General features: G+C 46.2%; 1 protein-coding gene across 7 annotated transcripts in view; it reads left to right on the top strand.

Annotated features, from left to right (window-relative positions):
- Window positions 1-14,999, top strand: part of Eva1c (eva-1 homolog C) — a 72,619-nt gene that overhangs the window by 38,038 nt on the left and 19,582 nt on the right. For all 7 annotated transcript variants that reach the window (XM_006983540.3, XM_076549173.1, XM_042259524.2 and 4 more), the window contains one exon: window positions 7,316-7,468. In XM_006983540.3, the coding sequence (XP_006983602.1) occupies window positions 7,316-7,468 (153 nt within the window). The remainder of the gene's footprint in view (window positions 1-7,315; window positions 7,469-14,999) is intronic.

Below are 14,999 nucleotides of genomic sequence, written 5' to 3' on the forward strand. Positions count from 1 at the left end.
GAGCAAAGCCAGTCACAAACTGCTCCTGTCAGGGCAGATCGCTGGCCCTTCCACCTCTGTCCGACCACTGCTGAGATGTAAAAGTGAACTGGGGGGAAAGACTAGACTTTGAAATCTGTGTATGGTGCTGGGCATTGAACCCAGCGATGAGTTTTGAATCTGTAAGTTTCCCCGAGCTAACCACGTGCAATGCGATCCTTTCTCGCAACACTTAGCAGGACTGCCAGTCAAAGCTCCAAGCTGGCCCTTTGAGAACATCATTAGAGTGAGTAGGGAGGGGACATGCCAGGACACGCGTGTGAAGACAATTTGCAGGCGTCAACTGCCTCCTTCCAAACTATGGTTACCGGGGATCGAACTCAGGTTATCAGGCCAGAGAGCAAATACAATTGATCCATCTCACTAGCCCCCAACTGGTTATTTGATTGCAAGGAGAAGCTATGACGTGTTTGTAGCTTAGGTGTGCTAAATGTATTACAATCTATTTTTTTTTTTTAAAAATTCATGTAAAAAAGCGACATCTGTATTTCCAACCTGATGACTTTTCAACTCACTGTGGGTTCATTTGGACACAACTCTTTGCAGGTCAAGGATGCTCTGGGTGTACTGTTTAGGAGAAAGGGGGTGCCCAGCATGACTCCCTACTTGGTAAGAGATTTGCAGGAAGTCATGGCTGCTGCATCTGAGCCTAGTCCTAACTCTGCCTTTCCAGGCTCCTGCCCCTCTCGGCAGATGTGTTGGGGTAGCTGCCCAGAGCTCTGAGCTCTACCTCAGCTCCTACCAAATTCTGCTCCTCTTAGAAAGCAGCAGATAGGTTAGGAGGTCCCTGCTCCTTTAGAACCAAAAAGAAAAAAAAAAATGCTGTTAGGTGTTAGCACATTTACAAGGACTCAGGGGACTGAACGCAGCACAGCAGGAAGCAGTGTGGCATAGACCAGCTCCCTCCACCAGAAGATGAGTCACCTGTGGTGGGGGCAGGTGTCTGGAGGCCTTACACATGGGTGTCCTGTCATCTTAAGTGGGTTTTGCTGGCCTTGGGAGAATCAGCTTTAGTTACTCCAAGAGACATGGCTAATATTCATTCTATGGTGTGCTTTAAAAAAAATTGTAAGAACTGGGTTTGGAGAAATAGCTTAGCAATTAAAAGCACTGGCTGCTCTTCCAGAGGACCTGGGTTCAATTCCCAGCACCCACATGGAGACTCATAACTGTCTGTAACTACAGTACCAGAGGATCCTCTGGCCTCTGTGGGCATCAAGGACACTATTATGCCCAGATCGAGGGGACCCCACGAAAAGACCATCACAGAAGCCAAATCCCATCTGTAAAAGCAAAGAGCCTTTATTTCAAGCTTGGAGCTTGATCTCTCTGTCTGATTCAGTGGTGAGAGCAGGGTGGGGTTTTTTATTATAGTAAAGGTTGGGGTGAGGGGGATTTCCAGGGTTCAGGACCCTGATTGGCTGACATTTGTCTAGGGGTATAGGGAATGTTTGGAATGTCAGGTATTTCCCCTTAGAATCAGCCCCCCACAACCCCACACCTCACGATGGGTCAGCTCATGGCTTCTCCTGGATCCGGGTGGTGCCTGCCAGTATGCCTGTCACAGAAGCTGTGTCTGGGCCCCTAAGCCTGTCATGGCAGCTGTGTGGTCAAGCTGTTTGGGGCCCTCCACATGCACATGTGGTGCACATACGTACATACAAGGAAAACACTCATATACATTAAGTAAACAAATAAAACAACACTTAGTAATATTTTAAAATGCTGATTTAAGGAGAGACAGGGGCAGAGACAGAACTAGTACTGTTTTTATAAGTTTCTAAAGCTGGGCATGGTGACACAGACCTGGAATCTCAGCCCTTGGGAAGTTGAAGCAGGAAGATCTTCAGTTCAAGGGTAGCCTGGTATATATAGTAATTATCTCAAACTATAGAAACCAAACTAACAAAAAAGTTCAAGTCTGCTGAGAAGTCTGGTTGTCCTGGCTCTTCCCACCCCCAGGCATTCTGAACACGTAGGTAGGTGTTCTCCTGATTGCAAAGCTCGCTGGTGTGTCTCCCACGTCTTATTTTATGCATCAGTGGCGGTTGTCACCCTGGGCCTTTGAAGTCAGAAGAACTGCCAGCGTTGGTGAGATTGACATCTACTCAGACACAACACAGAAGAACTGCAGACTCACCGAAAAGACACAAACACCCCAAAGTCACAGTCAGAGTCAGTGATCTTTTATTTATTTATTTATTTATTTATTTTTTAAATTACACTCATGGTATTAATCACATTTGTGGTATTCATAGATTACATTCGAAGTATTCATTCAATTATATATATATGTATATATATATACATATATATATATTTAATTTTAAATGCGGAATGCCGTTTATTGAAGGAGGGAGGAGGTCTTAAATACAGGCTTACAGCACAATGGGAGAACCCCGGAAGGCAGAAGTTTGCTACCGATGTTTTACAATCTTGCAACTAAGCTGTTAATGTCCATTATTCAGGATACACAGACAAGGAACTTCCCTTAAGCATTCAGGAGATCTTTTTATTTAGAAAAAGACAAACTTTTCCTTGCATCTAACTGCAAAATGTTATGCTGAGACTCCAGCGAGCCAGCTAAGGGTCTTTTAAATATTTACTACGACACCGGGTCCCTTTGCCCTGCTTCATTGGCTGTCCTGTATGTCAAATGACCAGAGAAGATGAGGGTCCTGTGAGCACTGACAGCCTGGCTACTGCTCTGACTGTGTGTTGATCATGCTCAAAGGCACACCCATTCAAAGGCACCTTTAAGACTGCTGCATGACATTATCGCCTACAAAACAAGCTGTGATTTTGTGTTGACTGTACTCATAACTAGCTATATATGGCCCATAGGTATCAGGATGGACACTTGCCTGGAATGTTCCCACAGATAGATAGATAGATAGATAGATAGATAGATAGATAGATAGATAGATAGATAGATAGATAGATAGATATAGATATGTATGTATATAGATATGATATATATAGTTATATATATATATATATATATATATATATATATATATATATATATAAAATCATCTGTCCTTATACAGAGGGAACATGGTTCAAGAGGCCTGTGGATCTCTGAAGCCACAGATATCAAACCCTACATATACTATGATTTTCATATAGATGCACACCCATGAAAAAGTTTAATTTGAACACAGTGAGAGATCTATAATAACCAATAATAAAACAGAAGCTATAACCATGGTTATAATAAAATAGCCACCATTAATATTCTTCGTACTTGGGGGTGTCAGGAAGTTAGATCAGGGTTATTTGAATATAAATATTTCCACAGTAGACCTGATAACTAAGACAATTAACCAGGTAACTAATGGGCAGGTAGCATATACAGGGTGGATATGCTGGGAATAGAAGATTCATGTCTTGTATAGACAGAGAACAGTGGCCAAAGAGTATGACAGATTACTCGGAATAGGGAACAGTTTAAAATTTAGGAATTATTTACTTTGGGAGTTTTTTTTTTTTTTTTTTTTTTTTTTTTTTTTTTTTTTTTTTTTTACTGTTTTAAAGCTGTAGTTGGTTGTTGATTACCCAAAAATCACAGACAGAGACCTGCAGTGGGAGCAGGGGAGGGGAGGGTTGACTATATTAAAATCCAGCCCCAGGGCTCACCGCCAAAGCTGGTGGGCATCTTGCAACCTGAAGCATCTTCCTGCCTGTGACCCAAGGTTTTTCTTTCTGCTTCTTCTGGGCTTTTGGTGAAGAATCACAGGAACTTCCAAGTCACGGGAAAGGGGAGGCTCATGACTGGATTGTTTTCTCTCATGGTCTAAGTTTGGAGCTTAAGCATTGTTGGTTCTGTCGGAAGTCATCCAGCTGTCCTAGCTCTGGTGGGTGGGCATGTGCTGTTCTGGAAGGCCTATGGTGGGAGCTTCCAAACCGCTGGGATTCCAACCACAGTAAGAAAAACACTGCACTTACTGGCCCAACATGGCGTGCACTTACACTAACCAACCGAAGGATGAGCTTTTGAAATCACAGCCATGTTTATTCTCATGGAATGCTCTTTAATGTTTTTGATGATTTCTAATCATTCTTTTTCATCTCTTTCTCTTCTCTTCTCTTCTCTTCTCTTCTCTTCTCTTCTCTTCTCTTCTCTTCTCTTCTCTTCTCTTCTCTTCTCTTCTCTTCTCTTCTCTTCTTTTCCTGAGAGAAGGAAGAGTTGGGATTCCTATGTAGCTCAGACTGGCCTCAAACTGCCAACCTTCCTGCCAGAGGGCTGGGGTCACAGCCATGTGCCACCACTCCCAGCTGGTCTGTAGTTTTTTAAATTTGCTGGTCACACTTCACTAGCCTGATTTCAAGACTCATCAGTGAGTCTCGGATCACATTTGAGAGAACTCAGTCTTGAAGTGTATCAGGATACGGAAATCAGGCAGAGTAGAAGAAAAATACGAGCTCAGGAGGGACATAAAAAGCAAGAGCTTTCTTGGGGAAGCTGGCTCCCTCCTGACAACCAGCCCAAGCCAGCCCAGGCCAGCCCAGGCCAGCCCAGGCCAGCCAGAGCAGCTTGCCATTAACTCTTGCTGCCTGTGATTTTAGGAAGCTTTGAAAAGATAGCACATTAAAAGGCTGCTTTGCATGAAGTTCATTACCACAGTCAATGTGCTTAGAACAGGACTGAGTGGAGGGGAAGCCCTCAATACCAATTATCATTATTTCTAAAGTATGTTGAGGTGTAATTTATATAGCATGGAATCCACCCATTTTAAGTGAACAGTTCAACAACCATTAGTAAGTCTGCTGAGCCGTGTTCTCTCGACCACAGTCCAGCCACAGAACATTCCTGTCTTCTGTCTGAGTTTCCTGTATCTACCTCTTTATCATACTCACAATCTCAGCCAACAGTTCATCTACATTCACCTGTGAACATTTGCCTTTCCTTGATATTTCTCATATGGTCATGCAACATAATGACATCTTGTTCAGTGACAAGCCAAGTACATGACAGTGGTCCTTAGAAGATTATAACCCAACTGGAAATACCCGTCACCTAGCACTTGTACCACATGCATCCTGCCTTTCTCAGTGTTAGATACACATATACTTGGCAGTGTGTTACAGTAGGCTTGGTCTTCAGGAAAGCAGCATGCTGTGCAGGCTTGCAGCCCAGGGGCTGGAGGGTACCACATGGTATAGGTGTGTAGAGCTGGGAGTATAGCTCAGTTGTAGGGTGCACCTAGCATTCAAGAGGCCCTGGGTTCTACCCATATTACTACAGCAAGCAAACAACCCAAAGAAGTATCAGAGGCGTATAATAGACTGTATCATATAGACTCCTGTACATGCAGTCCACAATGTTCACTCAAGGACATATTCTCAGAGCATATCCCCATTATTGATGCATAATATATACATAACATGCAACTATACATGAGCATAGTTGTTCCTTTGTGTGTGTGTGTGTGTGTGTGTGTGTGTGTGTGTGTGTGTGTGTGTGGTATACATCCCAAGATCCCAGGGGATGTTCCAAACCAAAAAAAAAATCTTTTTTTAAAGATTTAATTAAAAAATGATGTGTGTGTGTGTGTGTGTGTGTGTGTGTGTGTGTGTGTATGAGGGGGGAGGGTATGTTCATGTGAATTCAGTTGTACACGGAAGCCAGAGTTGTCAGATCCCCCTGGAGAAATTGTGAGCTGTCTGATATGGGTGCTGGGAATCGAACTCGGGTCCTCTACAAGAACAGTACATGTTCTTACCTGCTGAGCCATATCCCCAGCTCAGCTATGTCTCTTCTTATACACGCGTGTTTATGGCGAAGCTTAGTTTATAAGTTAGGCAGTAATAAAGTAGACTAGCAATATCAATTACTCTAATGAAAGTGATGCACATGCGGTCTCTTGGGATTTTCTATTTAATGCTTTTAAACTGTGGTTGACCATAGATAACTCAAATCCAGGAGAGAGGAACCTTGGATAAAGGGGAGAGGTAGTATAAATGGAATCAGATGCTGCAAAGTCTTCTGTGTCTGGACTGTCAGAAATTAGTACTTTTTAAAAGTTGTGTACATCTTTAATCCCAGCACTCAGTACTCGGGAGGCAGAGACAGGTGGATCTCTGTGAGTTCCAGGCCAGCCTGGTCTACAAAGGGAGTTCCAGGACAGTCAGGGCTATCTGTTTCCAGAAATAGATTTCTCTCTGTCTCTCTGTCTCTGTCTGCCTGTCTCTCTCTCTCTCTCTCTCTCTCTCTCTCTCTCTCTCTCTCTCTCTCTCTCTCTCACATAAACTTTGAATCAGCAAGGTGGCTCAGTGGGTACAGGCACTTGTTGCCAAGCCTGATGACCCAGGTTTAATTCCTGGAACTCACCTGTTGGAAGGAGAGACCCAATAACTCAGCTGTCCATAGTGCATTGTGACACTCATTCCCATACAATAAAACAAGTTTAAAATTGATGGTTTTTACCATATGCTCTATTAAAAAAAAATAAGACTTTTTACCTTGGCAGTTCATGGAAATGTCAACTCTGTATTATGACATTTTAAAGAGAGATTCCACTGTGGTAGCACAGAGATCTTCCTGCCTCAGCCTCCTAAGTGCTGAGATTATAAGAATGAACCACCGCACCCAGCCCACCCCCCCACCCCCCTTTGAAAACAGGGTCTCATGTATCCCCAAGTGGCCTGGACCTTGCTCTGCAGCTGGGGATGTGGGAGTTATCTTGAGCTTCCCGTCTTCTGGCCTGCACCGCCCCATGCTGAGATTACAGGTATGAGCCACCACGGGCCGATGTATGTGGTGCTGGGGATTCAGTGAAGGACTTCATGTATGCTAGGCAAGCAGACACTGCCAACTGCACTCCATGCACCCAGCCACACTCTGTACTCCTGGGAACAAAGTACACCAGATTCAGAGAGATGGGGAGGTGCTTGTGGAGTTGGTGGCAAGGGCTTGTGTACATGAGTCTTGAGCCAGCACTTACCAGGGGGCTTCCTCCTATTAATCTTTGCTCTAAAGTGAAGCAGGAGAAACTTCCCAGGACCTGTCTTAAGCCTTTTCCCCATTTGCACACTACTGTGACTCCTGGAGTCTTTGCTCTGTCCTCTGGTTGCTCCCCACCTGCTTCCTGCAAGGGGCCTCCCTCCCCCTCCCGCAGGGGCAGGGCCTGAAACACCAGGCAGGCAGGGCCATCCTGCTCTGCCCTTCTCAGGGTGCAGGTCCACAAGGGCTGAGCGGCTGCAACTTCGCTGGTCCCCGGCCCGTTCCTTCCTGGCCAGGCTAATCTGTCCCTGGTTTCTGCTTCTTCTCCAGATGAACTAAAAAACAAGACTGTGTGTGAAGACCAGGAGCTGAAGCTGCATTGCCATGAGTCCAAGTTTCTCAACATCTACTCTGCCACCTACGGCCGGAGGACACAGCAGAGGGACATCTGTTCCTCCGAAGCAGAGCCGCTGCCCCCCTTTGGTAGGTGATTTTATTCAGCTATCATTAGGCTGTTGTCCGTGTGGATTGTGGTCCAGTGTGGCTGGTACCTGCAGGAGAGGGAGAGTCAAGGACAGGATCCTTCTCACTGTAACGGCCTCTCTGCCCCATAGTCCTGAATCTATTGGTGGTTCAGTCATTCTGTGGAGGTAAATAGTGAGCACCTACTGTATGCAGGGCCTGGTTCTAGGCTTTGGGAACTCATCAGTGACCAATAACCCACCCAGTCATAGAGTGTCCTAGCATAGGAGGCCATAGGAAAACAAGAAAGGAACAGCAGGCTCTCCGTATGCACGAGTTCTGCTATCGTGGCTTCACCCAAGCACAGATTGGAAATACTTAGCGGGGAGGTTCCTATATTGAACAGGTGCAGGCTTATTTCCCTTGTTACCAGGAGTGTCCACCTTGCTGCCCATCAGCCACACACATCCTAAGACGGCTATGAAAGAGGCTCGACACATTTCTAGATGTCAATGCCACATCTCCATGTCAAAAGATGGTTTATAATACCTTCTATGACATTACATGGGTAATATAAATATAAACATGTGTTAGGCTATGTTGTTCCTAGGAGCACATGCCTTGAAGGCCTTGTGATGTTTGGATGTAGCTTGCATGTCTTCCAACGTTCATGTGTCAAAATTTAATTCCTGATGGGAGATATTAAAATGATGGAAACAATGCTACTGAGGCATTTGGAGGCAGGAACTTTGGAGGCGATTAGAGGCAGATAAGATTATCCCTGAGGAGCTCCCATGACAGAAGCCTTTGAAAAAGAGGGTGAGACCAGAGCAGACATCTCCAGACGTTCCCGTCTCTCGCTGCGTGGTACCCTGTGCTGCCTGAGACTTTGCCGGGAGGGTCGTCATCAGACACAGGCTCTTGACCTTGGACCGGAGCCATGAGCCAAAGAAGCCTGTTTTCTTTATAATGTTACTCAGCTGGGGTAATTTATTACGGTAAAGCAAAACCCAGAAAACTAATACAGAAAATTTGCTCTGGGACTATATGAGGTTAATACTATATCTATATCTGAGAATGTGGAAGTGGCTTTGAAACTGGATAACAGGCAGAGGTCAGAGGGGTTTGGAGGAATGGGCTGGGAAAGGTTTGCTTTGCTATAAGACAAATGTTACGGCCAATTCTGATGAGGGTGAAGAAGAAACTAACATATCAGCCTTAGATGGAAACGGGCAGCCTCTTAGAAAATAGGTAGGAGGCTATTCTTATATGAAGTAGCAAAGGACCCTGTTGTGTGGGTGTCCACATCCTAAAACCTTGTGGGACACCACATGTAAAGATGATGGACTTGTTTATTAGCTGTCTTAGTTAGGTTTCAGTTGCTGTGAAGAGACACCATGACAATGGCAACTCTTATAAAGGAGAACATTTCATTGGAGTGGCTTAGAGTTTCAGAGGTTCAGTCCATTATCATTATGGTGGGACATGGTGGTGTGCAGGAAGACATGGCGCTGGAGAAGGAGCTGAGAGTTCTACATCTTTATCCACAGGCAACAGGAAGTGATCTGTAACACTGGGTGTAGCTTGAGCATAGGAGACCTCAAAGCCTGCCTCCACAGTGACACACTTCCTCCAACAAGGCCACACCTCCTAAGAGTGCTCCTCCCTTTGGGGGCCATTTTCTTTTAAAACACTACACTGGGTAAATGCAATTTCAAATCAACAAAGATTCTTGCTGCTGCATGGCCATTCTTGGCTGCTTTTTAGTTGGGTTTGTAGTAAAACTCAGGACCAAAGGGAAAGATTTGAAAAACTCTCCATCTGGCCAAGGAGGAAGCAAAGAAGAAGAATGTCGGGTGTGGCCGTGAAACCACTTACTGGAGAGATTAGTGTGGACAGATGCCAGTTTCTGTGATCAGAACAACCGGAACAAGGCCTGGAGTCAAACAGGCCTGGGTGTCGAGTCTGTGGGTGCTAACCCTTGGCATCCAGGCCATGCTGGGTTTTCAGGTGTAGGGAGGCAGCTTCCTGAGACTTGAAAGGGAAGCCTGGCAGAAGTTGGCCATGGGTTGGAGTGCCCGTGGAAAGCCCCCAAATGAGGTGAGGTAGAGTGAGGTTGGTATTGGCTGGGTGCAGGGATCTGGGGGGCACCTGCTGATGTTCTCAGGTTCTTGGGTTTGGAAGAAGGAATTGGATGTGGAAAGTAGCAAGCAAGGTGAGAGAACTTACTAAGAAAGAATGCACTCTCAAGAGAGGAAGCCAGAGGAGCCTCAAGTGTGCAAGTCATGTGGACTTTTAACCCCCCCCCCCACACACACACAATTGAGGGCTCTTTGTTAATTTGTACAGTGCAGGCTTCCTTACACACTGTCTGTTGGGGTAGCTTATAGAAAGCCACAGTTTACCTCAGACTTCCTGGAGTGACCGCGGCCTAGTCTAGTGGCCTCTTCAGTCACAGCCCACGGGCTTTTCTCTCCCACTGTTTTGTCCTCCTTTGTGTAAGGCCTTCTAGATCTCACTCCCAGCTCTCCTCTCCCTCTCCTTCCTCAGAGCCAGGGCTGTCTCATTCTCAGAAAGGTAGAGCTACAGGCACCATGCAGCCTTGAAGGCTGCAGGAGAGGAGCCCTGTGGCCAGAAAAAACTGTTGCAAAGCTTGGGACCCTCCCCTCCCAGCATGCTAAGAGGCTGGACTTGGTGTGTTGGGGTTTAGTGTCTTCCCTGCAGAGTTTCAGTCTTGCCTTGGGATGAATATTCTTTCCCACTTTTCCGATCTTGGAAACGGGGGACTTGTGTGTGAAGCTATGTGCAGAAACCCCTTGCTTCCTCCTAACTCTGCCATTAAGAAGGTCATCACTGAGTATGGACCCTTGACCTTGGACCAGGGCTATGAGTCAAATAACCCTCTTTTCTTTAAAGTTACACAGCCTCAAGAATTTCATTATAGTAACTAAAAACTCTAACAACAGAGGCTCATACTCAGTGTCGTGCCCCCCCCACCCCCGCCATCTTATTGTATTTGTTTATATGGGGAGGGGCTTGCATGTGCCAAAGGACATGTATGGATTTCCCTGGAGAGCTGGGGGGATCTTCAGGGCAGCCCACTGCTGTCACACCATCGATGACCTGGCAGATACAGGAAGGTATGTGGCTTGAAAATCCTGCCCTTGCTTATCATAACAGAATCAAGAGTTTAAGCCCTGCACAAAGTAGCCTGCTGACCCCGTCCTTCACCAAGCTCTTCTGTGCAGTGCCCCCAGCACACACAGTGATGAAGACAAAGCTCCTCGATGCACTAATCACCCCCCAGTCAACATTCTGAAGCCTTTTCTTTTCTCCCGTACTCTGCAATGGGAAGGGTTCAAAAGGGAAGTCCAGGGCTCTTGAGACCCAACTCGTCCCTCAGGTCAGAACCATGCATGCAAAGACACCAACCTTTGGGTTGGAGAGATGCAAGCATAAGGATCCGAGTTCTAGTCCTTTCTGATGCTCATACATGCGTGCATGCGAATACATTCATAAAGTAAAAATAGATAACTCTTTTAGAAGATGCAAACCTTTGCAGGTGTTTTAACACATTTCTTTATCAAACTGGATGCTAAGAAGTCTTTGCTCTTTGGACAGGTAAACTGTATCAAGGTTGCTGACTGCACCCGGCAAATACTCCCCATAAACTCATCAATTTGTCCCTTTTGTATAGATATACTTAAATGTCACCCAACTGACAAAGCAACATCATGTCTCCCCAGGTGGCCCATCCACCTCCTCTCTGACCCTAGGGTCCCTCCCCTGGTGACAGCATACCTCCAATTTGGCCTCCTGGCTCCCAGCCTTCTCTGGTCATCTCTCATCTGGACCACCAGGTTCCCACCTTTCTCTACTGAGCAGCATGTGGAAGCCTGCACTTAAGTTAAAGAGACACACCCCCACTGTGTAAAATCCTGCATGCTGCCCATTGTAACCAGACTTAGAAGCCAGCTGCAGTCCTGTTTCTCTACCCCCTTCCCTCATGACTTCTATAGCATTCTATGACCTTTCATACTCCCAGGCCTTTGCACAAATTGTTCTTTTGATTTGGGCTGTTCTGTCATCATACCTTTGTGTGGTCAGTTCTGTCATGCTTCTTAGGAGTCACCTTGAATGCCAGACTGGAGAGGTTTCCCTACCACCTGCCAGAACAGAGCTTTGTTGTTGCCAACTTCATCTTCATGGTGGAAACCTCCATGCCATGAGTGGGTGGCCCGTCCTCCCAGAGGCTCAGCTCTGCAGGGACTGTGTCTGCAGGATTCTCAGTGACCGGAGTGGTGCCTGTCACAGGATGAGAGTCCTGTGAACTCTTGGTGGGTGAATGAATCAGAGCTCCTTGTAAGCATGGCGCAGTGCCCATCCTTGACTCTGGATTGCAGACTGGGATGTGGGCCTGGTGTTATCACAGCCTCTGAGCTCTCCTGAGATGCTGGAAATCCAGGTTTTAAAAAAAAGTGAAATGTTCCAACTTTTAAAACACTGAACAAGCCAAAGAAAACATGCCTACAGTCCACATCCGGGCCACAGGCTGCCAGTGTGTATGTGTGTGTGAGTGTGTGTGTGTGTGAGAGAGAGAGAGAGAGAGAGAGAGAGAGAGAGAGAGAGAGAGAGAGACAGAGACAGAGACAGAGACAGAGACAGAGACAGAGACAGAGAGTGAGAGAGATTTCTGTTCGCTGTTCCAGCCATTTCCAAGGCTCAGGCGCATGGCTTTGAAGAAGGGGAAAGGCACATTTGGCCTTCACCCTAGACCTGGCATGGGCTCAGATGGATGCGCACATGAGAACTGAGGGCTGGTTCTCATCAGGGGCCTTTGAAGGGGAGCCTCGTGGTTGGCGTCCGAGAGCATCTGGCTTTCGAGATTGATTTGTATATTTTCCTATGCATATGAGCTGAAGTCTGGTGGGTCCACACGCTTTAGACTCAGCACACCCCCCTGGAAGCCCATGCTTTGGTGGAGATGAGATGGCCTGCCAGGCGCGTAGTGGCCAAGGCTTCCACAACAGCTCAGCATGGCTTCGGCATTCAAAGACTGGGAGGAAGATATTTCTCAAACTTTCTAAAACACCATCATTGTCTTTGGCACAAACACAGTAACAACATCAAACAGTAATAACAAAGATTCAGCTACAGCTTTACCCATCAAATGACAAGATATTTATTTTTCTGAACTTCTTCTAAGCCCTGATGTCTCAGAACAAATTTTGTAATTATCCTCTGGCCTCTTTTCCTTCAGTTTTATAGCAATAGTCCTTTTCTGTCTGGCCAAGAAAACCCCCAACACTGCCTACCATCTTGCTCAGAGGAGTCCCTACTGGGAGGGTTTTGTTGCTTCTGAGTTTCAGAATACATTTTGTCGACTGTGTGCTGGTGGTTTTTATAGGCTATTTCTTTGGGATAAATTTCCACATGTTTTATATCAAAAGAGGGTGGGGTCTGTTTATATCATCAGCGTGCTTCCTGACCTGTATGCATAAACTTACCAATTTGTATGTCCAAGCACATGTGTGCCAATTTGCACATACAAATAGTGAGGTAGACTTTTGGGTTGTCCTGCAACTTCGGCTGTCTGGTGTTTGATTTTCCTGAAGGTCTCCAACTTAAGACTTAGGAATAGTCCTGTACTCTTGCTTTCCTTTGCCTTCCTTGGATGAGGAGTGACTGTGAACATGTCCCCACACTTTGTACCGGTACACATTTTCTCTAGACTTTCTCCCTCTTTCCTCCATGCTGGAGTCTTGATTGATTCACTGATTGATTGATTTGATTGAACAAATTCATAAATTTTTTTCAAGTCCTGGTAGAGCAGAGAATGACCCACATTCTAGTATTTCTGAACTTGTAGCTTGGGTTTGCTACATATAGCTGACTACTGGTTTCTTCAAAGGACATTTTCTTTATTATTTGAAATTTTCATACATGTATACAGTGTATTTTGCTCTTATCCACCTTCTACTATTCCATTCAACTTCCCCTGGACCTCCCATCCTATCTCCTTCATGTCTCCAACTCTGTGTCTCCTTTAAAACGTATTATCCATTAGTGCTGACCTCTTTGGATTCCATCTATGACTTGTGTGGAACCATTTCAAGAGAAACTGGCTAGGAGAGGCCTCCCCCATGGTAGATTTCACTCCATGTGTGTGCCACCCTTGTGTGTGACTTCACAGGGTGATGCCGCTGTGCTGTAATAAGCATCCCCAGGGCTGCCCAGAGCCTGGCTATCGATGGGACACACTGTCTTACTGAGCACAAGGCTATGAGAGTACTCCCACCTCAACTGTGTTCTGGGACCACAGAGAAGACAGTGGCCCCCACATCCCATCTGAAAGGCAGCAGCCCGGGCCAAGCATGGGAAGGCAGGTGCTGAGGTCATCCGTGTTGGCTGCACATAACCGCCTTGTCCAGGGTGGGATGTCTGATAACTGTTTCCTGCAGGTAAATAGTTGTATTCATGTGACATAACATAGAGAAAGATAAGGAGACAGTTGCTTAATACCCAAAGGGGCAGGCCAGGCACCTGGGGGAATATCTAGCCTGCTGTACCCATTCAGGATGCTCAATGCTGGGATTTCCATCAAACCCCCCAAGTTTTCTCCAAAATTCTCTTCAAGATCCTTCTAACTCTTGTTCACTGCCCTGTCCCAAAGCCACCACCTCAGCCACGCATTCCTAAATATCAACCTGTGTATTCATTTTCTATCACTATGTAATAAAACACTCCACAGTTTAATGGGCTCCGATAAAACACATATCATCTTGCAGCGTCTGTGGGACAGGAATTCAGGGGCAGCTGAGAGCAGAGGTTCTTGCCTTGAGTGTAGGGAGGTCTCCCGAGGTTACAGCTCTGGTTGGAGGGCTGAGTTTTCAAGGTGGCCAGCTGATATGATGAGAAGTTGGCATTGGTTGTCGTAATAGGCTTCAGTCCCTCCCCTCACAGGCTGGGGGTGTCTTCGTGAAGTAGCCGCTGGCTTCTCCTGGGAATGGGGTGTAAAATAATAAGAAGCCAGCCATCTCTCCTCTGCTGTATCGCATAGACCTGGCCTGGTGTGTGTGGGAAGAGGGTATTCATGGACGTAAATCCCTGGAGATAACTATGGCTACAAACCATCTTGAATTCTGCCTGATGCCCCATTAAAACTCACACACTGAAATCCTTACTGCCAGTACCTGAGAATCTGCCTTTACTTAGGGATAGGATCTTTAAAGGGGAGATTACGTTGACGCGGGGTCATTCAAGTGGGCCCTGACCCGATCAGATTTGTGCCTTCATAACCAGAGGAAGTCAGGACACAGGCATGTGCAGTGTGAAAGCCATGTGAAGACAGACAAGCCAGCCAGAGGCCCCAGGGAGCCAGCCCTGCTGACACGTCAGTCTTGAGCTTCCAACTTCCAGAACTGTCAAGAAGCAGGCTTCCGGGCATGAGTCTGGGGTCCTTTGCTGCTACCCTAGCAAATGAATATCAAAGCAGATGGTTACAACTGGTAAGTGACAACAAAAGGTGACATCTACCGTCCTAGGCGTCAAG

This window comes from Peromyscus maniculatus, chromosome 12, assembly GCF_049852395.1.
Source record: "Peromyscus maniculatus bairdii isolate BWxNUB_F1_BW_parent chromosome 12, HU_Pman_BW_mat_3.1, whole genome shotgun sequence".
Classification (NCBI taxonomy): domain Eukaryota; kingdom Metazoa; phylum Chordata; class Mammalia; order Rodentia; family Cricetidae; genus Peromyscus; species Peromyscus maniculatus.